The sequence below is a fragment of the Lepisosteus oculatus genome, chromosome 3 (assembly GCF_040954835.1).
Source record: "Lepisosteus oculatus isolate fLepOcu1 chromosome 3, fLepOcu1.hap2, whole genome shotgun sequence".
NCBI classification, from domain to species: domain Eukaryota; kingdom Metazoa; phylum Chordata; class Actinopteri; order Semionotiformes; family Lepisosteidae; genus Lepisosteus; species Lepisosteus oculatus.
In genome coordinates this window covers 43,163,533-43,186,906 of record NC_090698.1, presented here as the reverse complement: position 1 = coordinate 43,186,906, position 23,374 = coordinate 43,163,533, and the positions used below count along the sequence as shown (strand labels likewise).

Genomic DNA, 23,374 nt, shown 5'->3' with positions numbered 1-23,374 from the left:
AATAGGTTTATTCCATGCTAAAAAAGAGATGAAAGAAAATACAATGTTTTGGCTGTGGAGCCTTCTTCGGTGATGTCTCAAAAAAACTGTGCAAAACTTTTGGAACCTATTAGTTAAATAGAACTGTATTATATGGGTTCACATACTGTATCATTCTAAAATATCCCCCCTCAGTGAAATCCAGCCTTTAAACTTGTCATCTTGTCTTCTCTCTGACCTACTCCTGCTCTGGTCTTTCTTGAGAAGGTGCCCAATTGGATCTAGTCAGGGTGATTCGGGTACTTTCATTCTGCCTTGCAGACACTGTGCTGCGTTTCTCTCCATTGACCTCTTCTTTTCACACCCTCTTAGTTTCCCTTTTAAGAGTACCTGGTCTGAAGGGTATGTGGTCATGAGGGATATGAGTTCAACCCTTCTGGCAGAAATGATGATCAACACAGGGTGAACAGCGAAGGACTCATGATATCTCCTGTACAAGCCTTCCCTGGGAAGAGAGGTAGTTCATGTCCTTGTCCTCTTGTCCAGAATAAAAACAAAGATGTCGGGCTCCCAGGTACTTCCACTATTAAAGGGACATACTCAGCCTGCAGGCTGAGCTCTGTGCTCTGAAGATTGTGCAGTATTTGCTTTAAAGTGACATATGCTGTGATATATTAATAAGAAACACCATTCTTCTACTATAACATAGTCTGGTGCAGCAGCTGAATAGAAACAAGTGGCTTCAGTATATTTACACAGACTGACCACAGAAACATCATTCTAAACACAGTATGCAGCATATAATTATGGAAGCAGTATACAGTACTTGTCACAGTACACAACTGTAGATTAATATGGACTGACTAGAAAAAAAAAATCAGATAAATGAAATACAATTAAACAAATGCCTTGAGCATAAGCCTTTTCAGTCTTTCTACACTTTGACACCTGCCACACTTTTTACCTGTTTACCTATTCAATAGCACTGTGTAGTTTCATTGTTGTTCCGCTTCACAGAATCAGTGATTTCTCACAGGTTTCCATGACTGCTTTTCTTGCATGAACAGGGTTCATTAATGTGCATGTGGTGCATCAAATAAAATGAAACAAAAATCAGGATACCAAGTCCTAGGGAATCATACAAGGTCATTGAACCCATAGAGACGCATCCATATTTAGCACATCTTTTCTGCAAATTAGCATCTGATTGTGTCTTGACTGACCTCAGAACATAACACACTTTATAGTGGACATATGGGAACAAATGTTCTCCCCCTTAAGGTCTGATGTGCAGCGAAGCGTTAACTGAAAAATGTTTACGTCAATGGTGTTTTACCAAGCACAATTTCATAGTCTCACCTACTGTTGAGAAAGATAAATAAAATATAATTATTCTACAATTGCTTTGGAACAGAATTCCCAGTCACACGTAGTCTCATAAGGTGTTTTCAGGATTTATGTTGGAATAGTTAACAAGAACAGTTTAGTCCAGTTCATGTGGTTTTATAGAAACGTAATTTAATAAAAATTCTATTAACAAATGTTAATTAAGTCATACAATTAAATGCTTTGTTTTTGTTGAGTCACTGGTTTTACTCAGAACGCTTCACACATTCAGTGACTCAGTCCTACAGTACAGTCTTCTGTCGAGCTAAGAAAACTACAAAGTGATCCGTTTTGAATTCTGTATTTCAGAGGAGTGAACATTATTTTATGCTATTAATTAACTTAGATGGATGAAGACTTCAGAATGATATCCTTTCAAAGTGTCCTTAATTTGATTGTATTTGGAACACAATTTTATAATACTAAGAATCTTAACTACTGTATGAGCTTCAAAAACCAACAAGAGGAATATCATATTTAATGTTAACAGAATCTGTTTAAGGCATCTTGTGTTTTCATTAGATAGGATTTTTGAAGATGAATAGGAAAATACTACAATATAAAACAAATGAAATACAGACCTGAAGCTTCACGGGCTTGTGAGCATAGCGTGTGGAGCATCCAAAGGGGTCCAGAGAGATCTTGTTGCACAACTGGTGGAATTCAGCTAGCCTGCACTTTCCATTATAGCAGAGGCTTCCCTTTACAATTCAGTACATCAAGTACAGAGAAACCGCTTTTCCATCTTTGGCACAGTAACATGTAGTAGGCATACCTCTAGATTAGCTAGAATTAGATGCATCATTGTCAGCATGGGGCCCATTGCTACCCAAGGTATAGAGGGTGAATGGAAAAAGTCTGCGTACTTGAAGTCAAGTGATTAGGGCATCCCTATAAAGAGCTGCTCATTAATGTACAGTATGTTTGGTAAAGAACCCATAAGATCTCAAAACACGATTTATCCTTATGTGTTCTGTTTTATGTTTGGGACAATTGTGGGTTTGAAACTGATTGCAAATCATATGCCTTTAACACTTTTTTACATTCAACCAACGAAAGGAGAACATTTTCCTTTGAAACAGCTGTTGTGCTATATATCCGTCCAAAGGTGTGAAATTGAATATGAATCTCCCAGTACTCCTGAATCTCAGGTACTCCTGATACTTCCGTCACCTCTCACCTGTATCGTTTTTTTACTTTTCAATAATATTCACTGGAATGCTCTTTTACTGATATTCAGGTATCAAGACATTGGAATACAGGAGAAATTATTAAAGGAAAGCAAAACAGAAGCATTTATTATAGTTCCAGCATGACATATTTGAATTAAATACCCTAGAGCAGAGATGTAACAAAAAGTTTATAGTAGCCCCTGAGCTGCCTACTCCTGCAGTATGACATATACAGTAGGTACTTTAAAGTCTGGGAAGGTAGCGAGGCACCAATGTTTCTTTTATTTGTAGCATGAAAACTGTTTGTGTTGTTGTCACGGAACATGAGCTCTGATCTAATGGATTAAGTAGATAAAACTGAACTAAAGCCTCCCAGCCACATAGGCTTTGAGAAAAGGGATTTGTTGCAGAGTTCAACTGGGTACCAGGAGCTAAGCTAGAAGCAGTTAAACTGGGACTATTTCTAAGGAAGTAAAGGTAAAAGCCACGTCAATTCATCTTACTGGTCAGTTGAAACTCTACAGAATGCCAGCAACCCTCCCTTTGTCAGCTTACGGATAAAGTATTTTTCAATTGGTGTAAATCTTTCAAATGAACATAATATGTTTACATTTTATTCCCTTGTGTTATTTTCACATCCTATGCCATGAGTGCACATGCTCACATCGCAGAGTTCAATTGTGATTTATAAATATGCACAGACGCCTGTCGGGAAATTTGAAGCAAATCTTGTGGAACATATGTCAGAAAGCTTCTCAGGCATAACTTCCATCCTTACCTCACCACCAGGCAGTGAAAAGATGTGAATCCAGTGATAAACAACAGCAGTCCAGGATTTAATTATTTGAGATGCCAAAATATTTTTTGGCTGCGGAGCCTCAAAATAGGGGGATTTGCAGAAAACCGCTGAGCATTGTCACAGCCCTAACCTAGGAATATCCATCTCTTTTCATTTCCTTCAGTCACCTAAAACCTCATCTCCTTTACCTTACTGTAATCATTTCTTTTAAGTCCATTTTATGACATCTACTTAAAGCATACTCCTGAAGTAATAAAAAATATCAAAACTACAGTGAAACTCACAGCGATGCTGAATATGAAGAGCAATCAGAAATCCAAAGCAATCAGGTGTTTACGTACTGTAGCACTCCTGTAAATGTGGTGTAGACCAACTTTACTGTATATTCCTCCTTGCAGATTTTTTTAAGCATTAATGTGCTAGTGCTTATTCTAGTATTATAGATCTTTGCAATGGTATGTTTAATATACATTCTGCAGCAGAAGGACTTGCAAAGATGTCTGATTTATGTAGCTGTAGGGGGTCTTTACTGATTCTTTTAAATTAAATCAAATATTGCAATTATTTTGATGTGTGTGAGTGACACAAGATGTTTTCTTGTCACTCCTAGCACTTTTCTTCAAAAATCATAATGGGGTTTATTTGCACAGAGATCATTGAATTCAGCAAAGCTTGACATAATATTTAACAAATTTAATTACATACTGAATCAATTCAGAAAGAAAGGTAGATGAATATTAAATTTCCACTGCAGAAAATTGCTCTTTCCATATAACAGGTGACTGAGCATTTTACACCAGGCGCAGGTAAAATGAATAAAACAGAACTGGTTTATGTGCAGCTAATATAATTTTCTCCCTCTCAGAGGAAGCATCAAAGCGTGAAATCAGAAAAGACTCCATGATGCAGCTGAATGCTTCTGTTGGTTGTTAGTCTCTGGGGTCCATTCAGAGAATATGACAGCACAAAGAATTTGTTCCATTCTCCCTGTGTTTCATTTCTTAACCTCGGTACTTTCAAAAAATGCTGATACAGGGAAAAAAGATTCAGCCTGCCTAAGACCAAAAACGTCACAAATAATGAACTATTTTTTCACAGTAATAATAATACCAGTGCAATTTTGCTCTAATGCTCATTTCTTCTACTTGTTTTATTCTTCAGTTAACAAAGTATTTTTTTAAACAATTCAAGATTTATGTTATTGTTTGACATAAATTGCTAGTGATATCATGTACAATCCAAGCTCTAGATTTGCTACATGCTATAACATTATCATCCAGTTCAACAGATATTCTGTACAATTCTCATCACATATTCTTGATTTTCAACTTTTGTGGTTTCATTTTCTGTGTACATTTTCACTCTTTGGTAAGATCAGTTTTGTTTAAATCATTATTGATAGATGCTTCATATGGTGCTATACAGAAACTGGGCACAAATAAGCCCGTCTTTTCAGTATTTTTACAGTTCTGACCTTTTCATTCCAAACTGTTTTAATTTAAATATCACAGCTTTGATTCAAATGCCTGTTAGTCTAATTTTAGTGTGATTTGTACTGTACATTTAAAACCTTTTAGGTACAGTAGATACAGTACAGTACTTTGACATATGTTCAGAATCCACCACACAACCTCCGTGGAAAAAGATACTCTTATCTTCCTTGTGAGTCCTCCTGCGTAAGTTTGTCATTTCAGAGGAGACAGGAGAGGGAATACAAGCAAATGGAAAAAGACTAGCAGATCGCTGAGAAATTGATATCTGTTCAATTTCTGTTCAGAATGTTCAGCACTTCACTCTGTTTCTGATTGCTTTGAGCACCCTGGGGCTGATGCTCTATTGGTGTTCAGCTCACAAAAGTTCCCTTTCGCTTGAATTCAAAGTATTCTGTTGTTGTAGATCGCAGTGTCCCCCCTCAGGTCCCACTGTGCAGAGCCATAAACCCCTCACCCTTCCGTCTATTCATGTTCTGGGGATATTGTGCTGTAGGAGGTACTTTTCTTTAGATTAGATGTCAATCAGAAAATCCTGACTACTTGGTGAAAGATCCCATGACTGAAAGAGTTGGGCATCTTACAGGATCTTCTCATGGCACACGGCACTCTGGGCTTCAACAGTCTGGCCTACCTAAAGTTCCCCCTTGAATCAGCTGGTGATCTTGACCTGGTCTGTGGTGAAGCGGGTCTGCTGACATACTGTATGTGAGAGTGGAGGAGAGTGGAGGAGAGTACTCAAGAGGACCCTTTCCTGTATATGAAAAGTGCTATACACTGTAAATGCCAATTTTCTTAATGATCATTCATTATTAATCAATACTGTTAATGTATAAAATATGACTACTGCAAGCTTGACATGCATCACTGTTTGACATTTCTTAAACCCAGATGAAACACAAATGTTTATTTTCAAGGCTACAATGATGAAAGTTTGTTAGGGTGAATGAAAAATATTGAATATTTTGAAACGTCAGTTAAGAAGTAGACAGGTATGGAAATGTTACATTTACTGTGCAGCATAAGTAGACAGGTATTGAAATGTTACATTTACTGTGCAGCATAAGTGCATACAAAAAAAATGGAATGACACTGAGAATTTGTTTGTATAGAGCTAGCAGGAGGAGCATAAGGATTACAGTCACTGCAGCTGAAATGGTGCTTAGAGGTCTGAGGGAGTAGTATCTGCCCTGTGGTTCGCTTCATCTCTGTTGTTTGTGTTCATTTTTCATGGTTCGAAAAGAAACAGACTGACATAATCAGTAGATTACCTAATTTAATTGGAATGTAAAGATGCAACCCAGGTTTGGTGAGACAGGCACTTGATTGCTCTAATTTAGAAGAAAAAAATAGTGTCCCTGTTCTAAGAGTAGCTGCGTTGTATTCTGAGCTGAGGCTCTTGCAATCCCGGATTAGTTACCTCTCACCTGTTCCACAAACTAGACAGGGCTCATTAATCAAACCAACAGACAGTTTAAAGCACCTTCCCCACTACTCTTAATTTAACCATCATGCGCTGTGACATATTTTACATATCCTTAAAGTAAAATGCTATTTTCAGACAGACCCAATAAAAGTGCCATTGTTTCAGGTTCACAAATACTATATCGTGTGGCTGTACTGTATGTAATGTAAGAATCCCTTGAATCTCAATAAATTCCATGCATTATATACTATATAAATACATAAATTCTTTATATATATCTGAATTAAACTTTATTAAATACATACCATGATGCAATAATAAAATTTCAAGACACAGACTGAGTCATTGTGCATAGTCACAAATATGAGCGCCAGCACAGCTACACTACATAGAACATTCATAAACCACAATAACCATCATCAAAACATCATAACATCATGATTCAATGGTGTGAGCATGAAAACAAATGACAACACCCAGGATTTTGGCAAAAGGTAGTGTTTTCTGATGAATCCCAGTTCTGTATCTTAGTCACCGCCATATGAGTGCATATTTACAACCAAAACCATGAACAGTTCACTGAGGTCTGTGTAAAGGGAACAACATTGCATTCCTGATGAAAACTGTGGGATCAGTTCAGCATAATGTTGAGAACATTTTCAAAACTGCTCTACTTGTTAACTTGTTATTATAGTAACAGCAATGTCAGCAATAACAGCAAGCCTTAATTTTTCGAAATTACAACACTCGTTACTACACATCCAGGATAGCTTTATACCTACGGGATTAACTGATGGCATGCAGTTGCTACTCTATATATGGACCATTGCTTCATCAGCCACCTGGGGCAAAGCACATGTAGGTCACAACTACATCCAATTGTGTCACACCTCTGACAGATCTCTGTAGTCAATGTGGTCTTTTTTCTATCAGTCCATATGACACAAAATCAGTTACACAGTTGTACCTTACTTGAAAGCACCAGACTTGTCTGAACCACATTTCCCAGAGAGCAATAGTGAGTGACCTGACTAGTTGAAGGACCACAACAGGAAGCAGAGGTTGGCTTTAGGAAGTGAGCAGAGCCTCTCTAATACACTGGATCATGAGAAGATAGGACAAGGGAAGCAATAGCCAAAAAGTGAGTTTTTTTAAAGTGTTGTTTAAACTTTGGTATCCAAGGGACATTTTGTGAAGACATTAAGGACCTTAGGCACCTGGCAACGCTTTCTAGAAGGGAACTTCAGAGTGGGAATTAGAGCTTAGATCTTATAATTTGGAGAGAGCTGGGTTTTATTTGGTTTTGTTTTATTTTTCCTCACACTATTAATACTATAATAAACCCTATTTGTTTCCATACACCTGCTTTTGTATGTCTGTTTACTGACTATTAAAAGATTATTGCTAAGGCACAAAACATAACGCTACAGTGCATGTCTGTGAATATGCATATTTTCAGTTGACATGGTGGTGTGGTGGCTAGTGCTGCAGCATCACATTTCTTGGGTCATGGGTTTAATTGTGGCCTGGGGTGACATTAAAGGTATGGCCCAGCTGGGCGTCACCTCCCAGAGACCCCCTCCCAGGATGAATACTTACCTACAATGTATTCATCCTGGGATGAATGTTTCTGTTTCAGAACAGTCATCAACTGTGCTGAGAGATTCATTCTGTACTGAGTGAAACAATGTCAGTGAGGTTTTTATTATTTTTTATGTACTGTATGTATACCTGTGTATACAACAAAGATCACTGGTTAAAGAATGGGATATGGTCAATATGGAAAAAGACGAATCCCCATCTGCACTGCACTGCATCCTGGACTGTCATCACTGTAAAGGTCCCGTACAGGGTTTTGACAGCTCCCAAAGAGCAATTAAAGAAGGTCTTAATCATTACAAAATCACTCATTCCTGACAGGCCATTCAGGGGCTTGTGTTTAACATACTATCAGACAGAAAACAAAAACAACATCTGTGAAAAGAGCAGTGGGCACTCCACCTCTAACTTCAGTGACTTCCCAAAAGGGAGTCTGTTGAAACGTCATAATAGCAGACCTTTTCTTTCTGGACATGACATGCTGGGACTCAGGGTTAAAGGTGAATTTGTCTCCATCTGTTGATATTTCAGCTGCTACTCTTTCAGTTCAAAGAAGCCAATCTGATTGTTTACTCTTTTTTCTGTAAGCATATATTTACAAGTCCATTCTGATTCAGTTTGTATCATTTAAATTGCTTAGAACATGGCTAATATAAGTTAAAACTTAAGTGGATGGTAGCTAATCTTTGCAGGACCTTTTTTATTTTCCATAGATAAAAAAGTGTTCTCATTTTTTAATTTCTAATAAGACTTCATATTTTCTTACAAACATTCTGTAGCCTAAACTGTTGCTTAGCGTTGTACAAAGTAATATTTTCACATCATACTTTTTTAACATTGACATTACAAGTGCTTCAGATGAAACGTAAAACTGAGGTCCTGACTCTCTGTGGTCATTAAAAATCCCAGGGCGTTTCTCGAAAAGAGTAGGGGTGTAACCCTGGCATCCTGGCCAAATTTCCGATTGGCCCTTACCAATCATAGTCTCCTAATAATCCCCATCTATGAATTGGCTTCATTACTCTGCTCTCCTCCCCACTGATAGCTGATGTGTGGTGAGTGTTCTGGCGCACTATGGCTGCCGTCGCATCATCCAGGTGGATGCTGCACATTGGTGTTGATGGAGGGGAGACCCCATTACCTGTAAAGGTAATGAGTGGAGTGTCCAGAAAAATGCTATATAAGTGTAAGCAATTATTATTATTATTAAGAATATGGTTAAGATTTTTCACTAATGGTGAAAACACAATTTTCACAGGCATCTACCGTATGCTAATGCTTTGTTGTTGTTTTTTGTGCCACAAATTGCATGGGCTAAACATTCACTAACTTACGGACAATTACAGTTGAATGAAGTACACTGTATTTTTATTTTTGCTAGTGTAAAAGTAAGGGGACAAGGTGGGTGATAGTGGCGCAGTGGTTAGCATTGCTGCTTTTCATCTGTGTGGCCCAGGATTTGGATCTGGGGGTCCAGTGTGTGTGGACTTTGTATATTTTCCTTTTGTTCATTTGGGTTTCCTCCAGGTGCTCTGGTTTCCTCCCACAGACCCAAGACACACTGTTAGATTACTTGGCTTCTAGGAAAATTGGCTCAGGTGTGTGAATGTTCTTGTTTGTATCTGTGTCTGTGCTGTTTGTTGGACTGAAGTCCTGTCCAAGGTGTATCCTGCCTTGTATCCATTGTTTGCTAGGACAGGCTCTGCTTTGTGACAATGTATTGGTTAGAGCAATAAGAAAACACTAACAGTAAGGCTTAATACTCTTTTCTATTGTATGTATTTTATATAGTACATCTAGGAAATGTTATAACTATATCAGCACTTTAACAGTAACAGTGGCTGTCTATTCTGGCATTACAAGCCTGGAAAGAGGTACTGTATCGTATCTGCATGCACAATGTTTTCTTTGAGGAAGCAATAAGCATATTTCAACAGAGATTAGTAAACAAGTGAAGAGCCTTCCTTGCATTATGCTCATAGGGTTGTTGGCTTCTCATTATTAATAAACACATTGTTGCAGAACACACTTTTGAAATCCCAGACAGATGATAAGACAAGCCTGCATAATCAGAAGCTCACTCAGGAGATAACTGCATATGAGTAAAGAATATAATAGATATAAATATAATAAAGAAAAATATCATAAAGAATGTACTAATATAGAATAAAATACTAAAGAATATAATAAATAAGAATATGAGTATTGTCAAAACATAATTCTATTGTCCAATGAGTATTGTCTGAAATATTGCCAGACTATGTTCAATGTTACTGCTAACTGTTGCTGAAAAGCTGACCCACACATTTGTCTTCTCAAGATTTAATTACTGTAATGCTCTACTTGCTGGGGTTTCTAAATCCACATCGAACAAACTCCAGTACATCCAAAATTCAGCAGCCAGAATCCTGACAAGGTCTTGTGAAGTGATCACATTACTCCTATCCTGGAGTCCTTTCACTGGCTTCGTGTTGACTTTTAAAGTCACCTGTAAGGCTCTGCATGGCTTGTGTATTTTTGTTGTTGTCATTCTGTAAAGCGTTTAAGGAGCCACCTTTAAATGTACAAGATAAAATAAAGTGTATTCTCATTCTTATTCGAAGTGTTGGGAAAGCCGTCCCTGCTCAAATAAATCCACTCACTCTTTACAAAATTTGCATAATGAGTAAATACCAGGAGCACATTTTCATTTATTATTAATCTATTCCTTTTTTGGGGGTGGGGGGTTAGTTCTGCTAACCCACATGTTTTGGATCTTGGGTTTGCTTCTGGTCTGGGGCCCCCCACTGTGCATAAAATGCAGGTTTTTATTGTGGAGCTTCTCAGCTGTTAGCTGAGGTAATTGGTGTCTGAATTGTCCCCATGAGTTCCAGCAATGGACTGAAATCTTGTCTAGGGTGTAGTCTTTCCTGGTCCCCTACACTTGGGATAAACTCTGGGTTGCTGCAATCTCTTGCAGGAGTGAACATTTTGTTTTTGTAATCATTTGTGTGCAATAATATATTGCCAGGCATATTGAATCAATAGAACAGATTGAAAGGCTGATGTGCTAATGGCTAATGTATTGCAATTAAAATATCTAAGACTACCCGCCCCTCAAGGAATGCATCAGTCTTGATGTAAGGAATTCCCATTGAAGAACGTGGGCAGCAGAGATTTGTTTTTTGCTGTTTGGATGATGTTTTTACACTACAGGTGGGATATTATTATACAAATGGTTCATTATGTGGTGCTGATTTCATAGTGATGTTCTGGATAACAAAATGTTCAGAGTGATCCTTATTCCTTGCTCATGTTCACATGTGCAAAACAATGACTATTACTTGTCCTCAGAGAAAATACAGGTACAAATAGTGAGGCTGTCTTCTCTTTTGGTTATAAAAACATTGTTGACAGCTAAACGTGCAAGTGAATACTAATGAAGCAATTTCTGTCACATAATTGCCCCTCTGCATTGTTCCAGATGAAGGACTTTTTGGCTTGGAGATGGAGCTAAGCAATTTCCTTGGTCATAAAGAAAGTTGGCAGAATAAAAATGTGTGTCTGAGCAATTAGAGAATTCAGTGCTCACAGCACTTCTGCAGTGAAATGGAGCTGTTGTTGAGAAACCCCTAACCCCCTGACTCAGGACAAATCTCACACTCCTGTACTGTGTGCAAGGCTTATTAAAAATACAGGAATTAAGTTTTCTGCTCCCTTGTCAGTCCCTCCGTCTCTCATCTCAGTGGTGCTGGATACAGAGAGGTCATTCCATTTGGTTCACATTTAAGGTGTTTTTCTAGCTGATAGAGTTTCCTGATAAGGAACAACTCCCAATGCTGAGACTCACCAGCCACCCTAATAAAATTGTCATCTCTGGCGCCATCTCTGGTCATCTAGTAACCCCACGTGGGTTTCGGATACCCACGAATCTTTCAACCAATGAACGACCGTAGTTGCTCCAGTTAAAACAGCCAGCACAGGGCCCAGAGGGTGCTCCTCCAGGACATTCTCAGACTCATCTCGGACAATCACACAATGGCCAGTGCGTCAAGCCTGCCACTGTTTCTTTGTGTCCACGGGAGATCTGAATCCACACAGATTGGATGAGTATTCAACCTTCTGCATTACAGCTCGAGAATTCAATTGTTAACTCAACCCCAGTTGATATCAATTTAATTCCTGTGAGTGATGTACTTGCCTTTGAGTATCTAGTGTAGAAGTTGTAATCTAAGTTCATTTATGAAACTGTAACGAACAGTTCTTTCCGGACCCTATGGTGATGACACAATCCGACGGAGTGGGGAAACACTGGGGAAACGTCATGCAGGAAACAGCGCTTCCAGGTCCCGGACTCGCACGATATGGAAATCAGATGCAGAGCTCGGATGAGCGTCAGCGCCTGGCTTTTAAGGTGGGCTGGGAATGGGAAACAGGTGCACCGAATAAAGTCTTGAGTGAAAGGGCTGGAGCACCCTTAAGGGGGGGGGGGGGGGGCTATAATCGTGACAGTACGCCCCTCCTTTTCAGGGCGGCTCTGAAGCCCTAAGAAAAAAAAGGGGAGAGGAAAAAAAAAACCGATGGAATCCGGGCTGCCAGGGTGCCGTCCGCGGGGTCCAGGTGTTGGCTCTGCATTCTGTAACGAACAGTTCTTTCCGGACCCTATGCGGACGACACAGTCCGACGGAGTGGGGAAACACTAGGGAAACGTCATGCAGGAAAACGGGGCTGAAGACAGGGGGGCGTGTCCAAGGTGCGCTGGTGCACGGGGGAGGCGTGGCCGAGGCGAACAATCCAAAAGAGAAGTCCTTAGGGAATATCCAAAACGCAAGAGTAAGTCCAAAACCAGGAGATCCATCAGAACAAAGAATTAAAAACCACGAAGGCCGGGTCGGAACGGGAACGGAGGTAAAGACCTTAACGGGACCAGGCGCTTCCAGGTCCCGGACTCACACGATATAGAAATCAGATGCAGAGCCCGGATGAGCGTCAGCGCCTGGGTTTTAAGGTGGGCTGGGAATGGGAAACAGGTGCACCGAATAAAGTATTGAGTGAAAGGGCTGGAGCACCCTTAAGGAGGGGGGGGACTATAATCGTGACAGAAACGGTATAAATGAATGGTATACTGAATGTATGTCCCTCTTGGTTTGTAACTCTTCATGATTGAATATATACCTTTTGTATTCTGCTAACCCTCACTGATAAGATCTGTTATGTTTGTGCACATTTTATGTACTAATAAATGTATTGTCGTGTATTAGTATCCGTGTGTGTGCGTTGCTGAGTTATTCCGCAAGGTCAGTTTTCTAATAGCCATCAAAAAATCATTTTGTAACTTACTGCTACAATTAATAATTGTCCCAGTAAATGCACAAAACCCCTACATTTACTGGTGCCTCGTGAGAGGATGCTTACAACTGTCAAGCTCATTATTAATGAAACACTTATCCTTCATTGAGAAATGATTAGTAAAAGGCTTTCACAATAACAACAATAGCATATTAGCATCTTTTCGGTAGGTCTTATTGTTCTTCGTCAAACAGAAATTTTAAGATGTCCATATTGCTTAGTAGAAGACATCACTTGGTTTAAAAGAATAGGTTTTTAGCTTTGTTTTGTCTTGGTACTGTACATGGGGTGTACCCACACTGATCATTTTAAAATATATATAAATATAATTATGGTACATTTTCTGAACATTGATTACATTTTAATCATTATTTTGATCAATTTCATTTAATAATAATACTTTAATAATTTAATAATTATAATAATACTTATTGTTGTGTCTGACAGACCAGTTGATGGGGAGGTTCAAGTGTGATGGTCTAGGCAGGAGTATGTAGTCGCTGCAAAACTGCACTCTACTTCTAGTAGTAGGATGGCATCCTTATTGCATAACACTACACTAATCAAGAGGTGGGACTCATTGCCCTTCTTGCTGGTCATCTGAAGTGACAACATTCTAGCAGGACATGTCCTCATGTTCCTCATGCAACAACATTTTTCTGGCAAGGTGAGTATACCAATATGTTAATCAACATATTGAACTTACTTCATGTTTGTTCAATAAAATGTAAATCTGCCAGAAACAAAAAATTGTGATTGTTTTGATGACTGATTTCTTTTTGTAGAAATGATAAGATAATTTTGAGGTTTGGTTCAGTGTATTTCATATACAGTATGAATAGTTACTTCCATTAAAAGTGTTTATACATGCGTCTGTTAACACTGCACAATGAAGCTGTAGGATAAAGGAGGCCAAGACAAGACCATGAAATATCATTATTAGTGAGAATTCACTGATCCTGTTTTATCAAAGGCTTGCCAATGAGTGTTTTCATTGTAATACCTTCGGGAGCAATTGGATTAAGCAAAATCCTGAATAGCAGGATGTGCTCAGCTTCATTACCAACAGAATGAATCAACGGTTTCTTAGTATTGTCTGTAATTCCTTTATCTGTCAAAATAATAGAACATCATTTCAGGATGCCAATTGATATGGTACTTTTACTGTACATGATTCTTGTGTATACTGTACATGAGTCATACTGAATACTTAATCTACTCAGTGGTAACATCCTGCATTAATACAAAAAACATCCTGTATACAGTATATAGTTTATCACAGTTCAATCACAGGGAGCAGATGGACAGAAGACTCTTCAAACAAGAATATTCTCACACAGTATTTAACTTTATAATCATAAAATTGAAATACATTTTTTAAAGAGAAATGAGACATCCCTTTTTAATTTTCAGAAAGACTAAATAGATTACTTGATTATAGCATCATTCCACAATTTTGGTGGTGAAAATGGGAAACTGGGAAAAATGTAGCCTTTCACCCCCTGGCACTGCAGCATCAACATCATACTTCTCTTATTAGATTGTATATCTTCTCTGTTTGCCTTCTCAGTTTGGCCACTTTGCAAGGATAAACATACTATTGTCTTTTTATGCCTTCTCACCTCTATAGCTTTGAAAAATAAAACAATTAACACTTGCTTCATTTACATGATCTTAGATAACCTGACACCTTCCTATGAAGGGAAAGGAACAATGTCAATGTTCAGAACCATTTTTCCAAAGACATTATTCATGATGTCCCAAACTCTAACTTTAGTTCCACCTCTAACCATAAACATCCATGACATCTGTCATGATTGTAAGTCCCTCCTATTAAGGGCGCTCTGGCTCTTTCTTGTTTCTGTTGATTTTTTGCACCTGCCTCCTGTTCCAGCCAGACGCTCCTACCATTCTGTGTCCAGCTTTAGAAGATGGATGCCCGGAATCACAAGATCGTCCTGACCATCGGGGTACGGGGCTTGGAGCGCCTGGCCCCGTTATCCCTTTTTTTCTCCCCATACCTACACCGGATCCCGCTCTGGTTTTTAAATTTTGTCATTTCTGTGGAGGATGGATTACCCGGTTCTGGACTTTTGCTCCCACTCTGGATTTCCCTTCGGAATCCCTTTGTGTCACGCCCTCTGCAGCCAGAGGGCGCTCCTTCTCTGTCCTGTCCCTAGTTTCCAGTCTGCTGTCCTTCCTGTCCCTCTCTTTCCCTTGAGCTATATATTTCCGGGTCTTGCACTCTGTCCTCGCTCAGCATTGACGTTTGGATGTCCTGAGACCCGCCTAGCACCAGGGCGTCCCACGTCCGCTCCCTGAGGGCATAGGTTTCTATACGGCATTCCTGAACTCTTTGCACTAATGAGCCCGGGCCTTTTTCCTGTCTCACCGCTACGCATATGGGTCTTTTTCTGCTCTCCTGTTCCCCACGGTTAGTCCCTTTGGACGTCCGTGACACTTTGGACTTTCGCCTGGACCATGCCGCCCCGAGCACCAGTGCATCATCGACACAAGCCCCTGTTCATCTACCAGCCCCGTTCCTAGTCTTCTCTCCACCGTGTTTGTTTCACTCCCTTTCCGGTTTCTGCCGTCTGCCTAGGGTCCTGATTAATGCTTCATGACAACATCTGACAAATATTGTGATACTGTGAAAGGAGGGTCACAATAGGCCACTTGATCTAGGCGGGTCTCTGCCCAACAGACATAACCCAAGCAAGCAGTTAGGTTCAAATTATACATTTTATTTACAGTGCGGACTTTCATTACCATGAAAAAAAAACTAAAAGAAAGCCTCACCCTTCACGGTATTCCTGGCTAAACTTCTTGAGTCCCTTACTATGCAGCTCGGCAGTTAGCTGTTTTCTTGCTTTAATATTATCAAAGCTTAGGAGTCACACAGACTCCCAAACAGTCCCAACAGTCAGTATTCACAGTTTCTCTGCTGTTCTTGAATCCCAAGAACTTGGTCAGAATCTCACACAGTTCCCCCCCCCCCCCCCCCCCCCACTTGGCCACCTGCAGTGCCTGACCCAGGAAGCCTCACCTTCCTGGTTAATAAATGTTCTCCTGTCCAATTCCCTTTTTTGGGCTCGCCAGGCTAAGCGCACCAGCAGCTCATTCCCCAAAAGCTTCTGTGGTTTATCTGGTGATGCAGACAAGGCAGCCATTTTGTTTGGAACAGCTATACCCTCACAGTATTATAATGAAAACCTATTGTATGTACCTTTTTTTGAACAATAGTTATTATAGTATCATACTGTATGTGCCCTATGTGAAACTGTTGTGCTGGCTATATAAGACAGAGTTCAAATAAACCCTGCTCACATTTTATTGCCTAGTCAGAGTTTCAGAAGAAGTGCAGTAACCAGTAGGGAAAATATGTACATGTTGATTGATGGGAACGGTGCTGGTGTTTAAGGTAAATGCAATGTTTTGCAATGTTTAGTAAAATAAATAACTGTTCAGGGATGAGGGTACCTGGGTTAGAAATAAATATGTTTGAGAAATAGCAAAGAAACAGCAAGGAAATATGAATTATATTGATTCCATTTGACCCTGGTTATTGTAGAAAATTTACTGAAAAAGATTGTGTTTTGTGGGACCTGATATTTTCAGAACCTAAAGGCAGGTGAGGTAAAAATAATGTTTTTCTTTTACTACAGGTACTGTACTGTAGGTGTTTTTTTAATCAACAAAGTGAGTATGTTGACTCCTTTTTTAATTAAGTTCAGCTGGTGCTTTTTGTAAAATAAACTACCAAAGATTTAATGGCATTTCTGCATCACTCTTCGTATTAATACTCTTGCTGATTGAACACAGAATCCTAAAGAAAATCCAAGGCCTTCTACAGGACAGATTGACTTCAGTATGACCATGTCAGAAGGTCAGAAATTCAATCACAGAAATGGCTGCACCAACCCTTTTTTGAGAAAACAGGGTCAGACAGCACAGACACACTTTACTACAAATTACATTCCATAGCTGTTTTCACTTAAAGATTTCGGAATATTTGTTGATTTGTACTGTTCTATGCAGCATTTAAGACATTAAAGTGTTTCATTCAATTAAAATAAAATACTTTTTCCGCTTTAGTTTGAGATTTGGTCTTGGTTGATGGTATTGATAAAGCAAATTATCCTTATTTTTACACACATGACATATCTGCTTTCTTGACATATAACTGTTCAAAACTGTTAATTGCAATTAAATGACTGTATCAGCGTCAATGGATACTATATAATCAACCCCAGTTTGAGAAATGGAAAATGTAAAGTACAATGGTAAATGTACTTTTTTAATCAAATGGGAGATTAAAAGTAATTGAGTGGTAAAGAGCTTGTTTGCTTTATTCATTCCTGCTGCACTGGCACATTTCTGGTGGAGTGCATTTAAACTCCTACAGCTGTCATGTGTAATGGATTGCAGGGTGAGTCAAGTAGCTGCCTCATCACATCTGTACGCTATGATAAGGAAACAAAGTTGTGAATATCTTTCACATCAGAACAGAAAAATAAAGGGCTAGTGTTCTTGCTGGGAATGGAAGGTGTGGAGCTATTCTCTTACAAGAAAAAAAACCTGCATATTTATTAGCAAATTTTGATTTAGGTAAGAGGATATACAGCAACTGTGGTCAGCAAAACCCCAAAGATCTGGGCTTTCTTTGTTAATATGCATGTGCATACAATTCCTAAGGTAAGATTTTCTTTCAAACATTTGCCTTTAGGGCAATTTAAGCAACTTCCCCTTTTGGAGCAATGCAGAGTAAGTAAAAATGGAAGAAACAAATCATTGATATCATTGAAATAACACTTTTCCTGCACATAATTTCTGCCCTAAAACACAGCCATGCCATCAAAAACTTTCTGTTTTGCAGGAATCCTAACCCTAACCCTAGCTTTGGGTTTGCGCTAGGTTAGGGCTAGAGTTCAGAATTTCTTCAAAGAATTAGTGCAACCTTCCACTCATTTGATTGCAAAATATGCAGTACTTACTGAAACAGAATATTTGTCAGACATGGTTAAACAAACACTCCAAACAAAAGAGAACGTACCAACAAGAGTAAAATTCTATGTTTTCACAAGTGTTCTACTATTGTTGGATGGTGATCACAATGAGCTTGGTTTTGGGCTTACATTACAGTACTGTAAATACTGTACATTGTTTACTCCATGATACAGGGTACTACTTTTTATGAAGGACTTATTGTCTTCCAAATGAACTTGGTTGTCAGTAGAGTAATTGAAGAGAAGTGTTACTGCTTGAAACTTTCAATAGGTAGAGAAAAGTCCTTGCAATATCATTTATAATTAGTAAACGGACAAGACATGTCAGGGTCATGTACTGTATTTTTCCTTAAACATTTCTAATTTATAAAAAAAATGAAACAGCTGTAACATGTGGTTTCCTATCTCTGTCCACATAGTTAAATATCATATTTCTGTTTTAGTTAAAATCTTATTTTTCTTTTGATGTTTTTATCACAAGTGCTTAAAAGTTTAAAAAATACTACATTTAGTACATTGAGAGAGTCTTTATTATCCCCAATGGGACAATTTGTTATATTTACTTAAGCTATATCAGTATTTCAAGGTTAGGTGGATTTGCTTTTATTGTAAAGTGATGTACACTTTCTTATAGGAAATTTAGATTCTTTTAAAGTAAAATGTTATTCCTGAATTAATAAAGGTAAGATTGGGAGGAAATGGCCATTCCAGGTAAGTTCTTTACACAGATTTTATTCTAATTAAATAATTATACATCTTACTAATCATGTTATCATTTGGGTCCCTTTAAAAGTCTGCCTTTAGTAACCTGAGCCCGGAATTAAGTGGTCCTCCAATCCCATCACAAGGAAGTATTTTATTAATGAGTGCAAAAGCTGTTTCGTCATTCGGAGACTGTGGCTTTTATCTTTTGAAAAGCAATATTCATCACATTTTGTTCCACAATTGTAACTGCTTTCACGAGCGTTTGGTCCACTGTAACATTTCATTCAGTTATGTACAATATAAACAGATTTAATACACTGCATTTCTTTTAGAAAATGTGTCCCTATGTTATAACATAATCCCACTAAGAGCTACTTTGGCTCTCAGCCACTGTGCACACACAGTTACTCTTTGATCTCCTAGCAGATGGGTGGGATGAAACCACTGTTTTCAAAACCCTCTTTTCCTCTCTCTAAGTCACACATAGGGTATTAATATTTTAGACTGCCTCACTTTCCAGATGAACATGTAGTGTGCATGTATCTAAAATGACATATGAACAAGATAACGTTTACTTCCGATATTTGAAAATCCCAGACTGCAAACATCCGTCACTTAATGTAAGATTCCACAATAATGTTTCATCAATGATGGGTGTGGCAGAAGCTTTCTGTAATTTCTTCTGTAATGTTGTGGATTTCTGACCTTTTGACTTGCCATCATAGTGGGGTCAGTCTTCCCTTTCACAAGCCTTAGTTTTCATCTGGAAACTCTTTATGGTCAGTGAACAGGAGAATTAGTGGAATGTATGGATGGCACTGACACAAAGCAAAGCCTTTAAACCAGTGATAGCACATTTTCACATGTGCTTGCTTCTGGTCATTCAAATGGAACAACTAAGAACAAACTAATTATTTTTACTTAAGATCCCACCGACAGACCAGAGGAATTTAAAAAATAAAACAACTGAGTTTACAACCTAAGCTATAGTGTTGCTGGTGTTCTATTGTTTAAGTTTTATTTTTTAATCAACAGTTTAATGTTCAAACTGTAGTGCAAAGTCATTTCTCACTCCAATGTTTGCTTTAGAATGCACTCAGCAAGTGTATCTTAACATACTGGAACAGCCAAAAACCTTATCGGCTTCTAATAGTCTCATACTATCATTTTCTATATTTTTAAATACAATTACTTTTGCGTATAATGAAACATGCTGCATTTCAATAAAGAATTACATAAGGACTAAAGGTTAATATTTATGTGGACAAGTTGACAAAGTAGCATGGTAATTGTTTTGATCCCAGATTTTGCAATCAGATTTTTTGTAATATTTACTGTCTTATTAATGTAACAGAAAATGATGTGCTAGAGACACTCAACTATTAGAGACCGCTCATCCACGTGGGTCCTAATGCCCCAGTATAGTGATGGGGACACTATACTGTAAACAGGCGCAGTCCTTCGGATGAAAACAAGAGGAAAGAAAAACCATGCTTCCATCAGGGACGAGAGAAAAGCCAGGACTTCTTCACAAACAAGAGGGAGGGATCTGTATTTCATGCATCCCTGCTTTTATTGGTTTTTAATGTAGTCCGTATGTGTAGCTTTAGTGATGAGACGAAAAACCGAGGTCCTGACTCTCTGTGGTCATTAATAATCCCAGGGCGTTTCCCAAAAAGAGTAGGGGTGTAACCCCGGCGTCCTGGCCAAATTTCCGATTGGCCCTTTCCAAACATGGCCTCCTAATAATCCCCCTATATGAATTGGCTACATTACTCTGCTCTCCTCCTCACTGATAGCTGATGTGTGGTGAGTGTTCTGGCGCACTATGGCTGCCGTCGCATCATCCAGGTGGATGCTGCACATTGGTGGTGGTGGAGGGGAGTCCCCATTACCTGTAAAGGGCTTTGAGTGGAGTGTCCAGAAAAGTGCTATATAAGTGTAAGCAATTATTATTATTATTATTATTATTATTATTATTATTATTATTATTATTATTATTATTATTATTATTACATATATCTGAACCTACTGTAAGACATTTATAGAATGACTGAAGCTTTTAATAAAATAAATTAAAAAGGGTTACGATCAATTGAAGATGAATCAATTAATCCTCAGGATTTTGGATTATTACACTCATTGATTACTGCACTCATTGATAGATTTTCCACATAATGTAATAAAAGTAGAGTGTGCAGGAAGAAAATATTAAACATCTTAATGTCACAGAGAAGTAAGGCAGGAAAACATTGCATTTAATTCCTTTCCTTTCATAATAGTATCACATCTGAAGATCAAGGGTGCAGATTTCTCTTCTAAGGAAATGTGTTAATATAAACCTGTACCATGACAGCAAATGTACTGAATAAAATGGTCCTATTCTTCTATTATTATTAAATGATAAATTGTTTAAATTGTACGTGAAAGTAGCATACTGTATGAAATATTAGGTGTTATTGACAAGTACAGTACTTGTAAAAATGTACCATTCCATCCTTTTGAAGTCTCTCACTGAAGTTGCATATTATTATAGTTATTAAATAATCCTTTAGATTGGATTAATAATAAAAACATAAGAAAGGTCTAGAAACGAGGAGTTTGGGATATTCGGCCAATCTTGCTCGTTTCGTGATTAGTAGAAAATCTTGAATTACATCCAGCCATTTCCAATGGTACCCAGAGTTTGTGCCTCAAGCAGCTGGCTGGGATGCCTGTTCCAGATACCCACAACTATTTGTGTAACAAAGTGTTTCCACCCAAAATGAATTCCCCTTAAAGGTTAATTGAGTCTTAATTTCTCAGACCGATTATTAAAATTACAAACGAAATTAATTGACAATATCGCAAAATTGACGAATTCTGAATTAAGTACAAGATTGTGAATTTTGTGAAGGTACTACAGAATATGGTCAAAATGTTTTGGCAAACCATTGGTCTTGACATGGGCATGAGCGAGAGTTCAACGTGAAGTGAAGCTGCCCTTCCTGCTCATTAGTCACTGTAAGGATTAATGTAATATCATGAATGAGAAAATAAGTACAGTTTGTGCAGCAGACTTTTCAATACGATTGAAATTGAAATGGTGTTTAACGGGAAAATCATCTCAAAGTTGAGAGCAATATTTCTGTTGGATCAACAGAGATGTACAGTATTCATAAGCCTGCTTGTTTACAATATACTGTACAATAAAAGGGTCGCTACATGTCACCGGAAGCTTTGTTGCCTCGTTCTGAATCGCAGACAATGACAGCAATATGGGGCTATCCATATTTGAAAATTTCATCTATTTTGTGATGTAAATTGGCAGTTTTATAAGTTACTGTGTACATTTTACTTTTATTATGGCTTTAAATTCACTCATCAACGGTGATTCTTTCTATCCCTTAAAGATAAAAATAGCGTTGCATTTACCCTTTAAGTTTTCAATATTGTCTTCTTGATCTTGATTCACTACTCTCTGTGAAATAGTCCTCGAGGTTTAAACTCATTAGTATTTTCTGTTAATCTCCTCTGTTCCAGACTAAAAAGATTTATCTCCCTCAACCTGTCCAAATATGACAGCTCCATTATACCAGAATTCTAAGATCAAATAAGATACAGCTTAGTTTTCCTTTTTTGAGGCATGTGAAGATATCTTTCCATTACATATGTTCAGATAGGGATCCCTCTCTGAGAATATACAGTGGTTTCAGAATGGAAGTAAGCAAAACTTGGTGTTAAAATGAGAAGTAGCCTTTACCTTGTATTGATTATGGATCCACCACAAATTTGTAAATTTGAACTGAATATTCTTATTTTTTATATTATTCATGTTAGTGTCAAAACAGCTTATCTAAGTCACAGTCCTCGATTAAATGTGTTTCTAGAAGTTTCTTTGGAGGTTGTAATTCTGAGCTACTGAACAACCCAAATTGTCCAAAAACGTTTCCAGCTACCTTTAGAATTTTCTTTGTATTATTCTGCCTAATGAAAATATGGGATCTTTCAAAGTTAATATCATAGCTGTTGTGAATTGGTTGGTTTCCCAATAGAAATGTTGTCCCTTTATTTTCTGTCTCTGCAGGTAGCATCGTGTACTTGGGAATGATGGTAGGGGCATTCTTCTGGGGCGGCCTGGCTGACAAAGTGGGCCGGAGGCAGTCACTTCTAATCTGTATGTCTGTCAATGGATTCTTCGCTTTCCTCTCCTCCTTCGTTCAGGGCTACGGATTTTTCCTCCTCTGTCGGTCAATTTCAGGATTTGGGTAAGTGTTTTTGCCCCAAGATACTTTGTACTTGAGTGTTGTCTTGGGAGAATGAATGAATGAAGTGCTGTACAAACAGCAACAGATAATTATTCCAATGCTGTTTGTAATGTGTGGATTTCTTTGTTAATTAGAAAAATTTGAACTTTAGTTTAAGATTGAGGAGAATATTGTAAACAAACAAAAACAAGACAAGATATTGTTTCCTGCATAAGGAATTACAAGGTGTAAATATTA

General features: G+C 38.2%; 1 protein-coding gene across 1 annotated transcript in view; it reads left to right on the top strand.

Moving 5' to 3' along the window:
• sv2ca (synaptic vesicle glycoprotein 2Ca) overlaps positions 1 to 23,374 on the top strand; it is a 104,696-nt gene that overhangs the window by 32,781 nt on the left and 48,541 nt on the right. Inside the window, exon 3 of the mRNA XM_006626713.3 lies at positions 22,957 to 23,137. Within this exon, the coding sequence (XP_006626776.2) occupies positions 22,957 to 23,137 (181 nt within the window). The remainder of the gene's footprint in view (positions 1 to 22,956; positions 23,138 to 23,374) is intronic.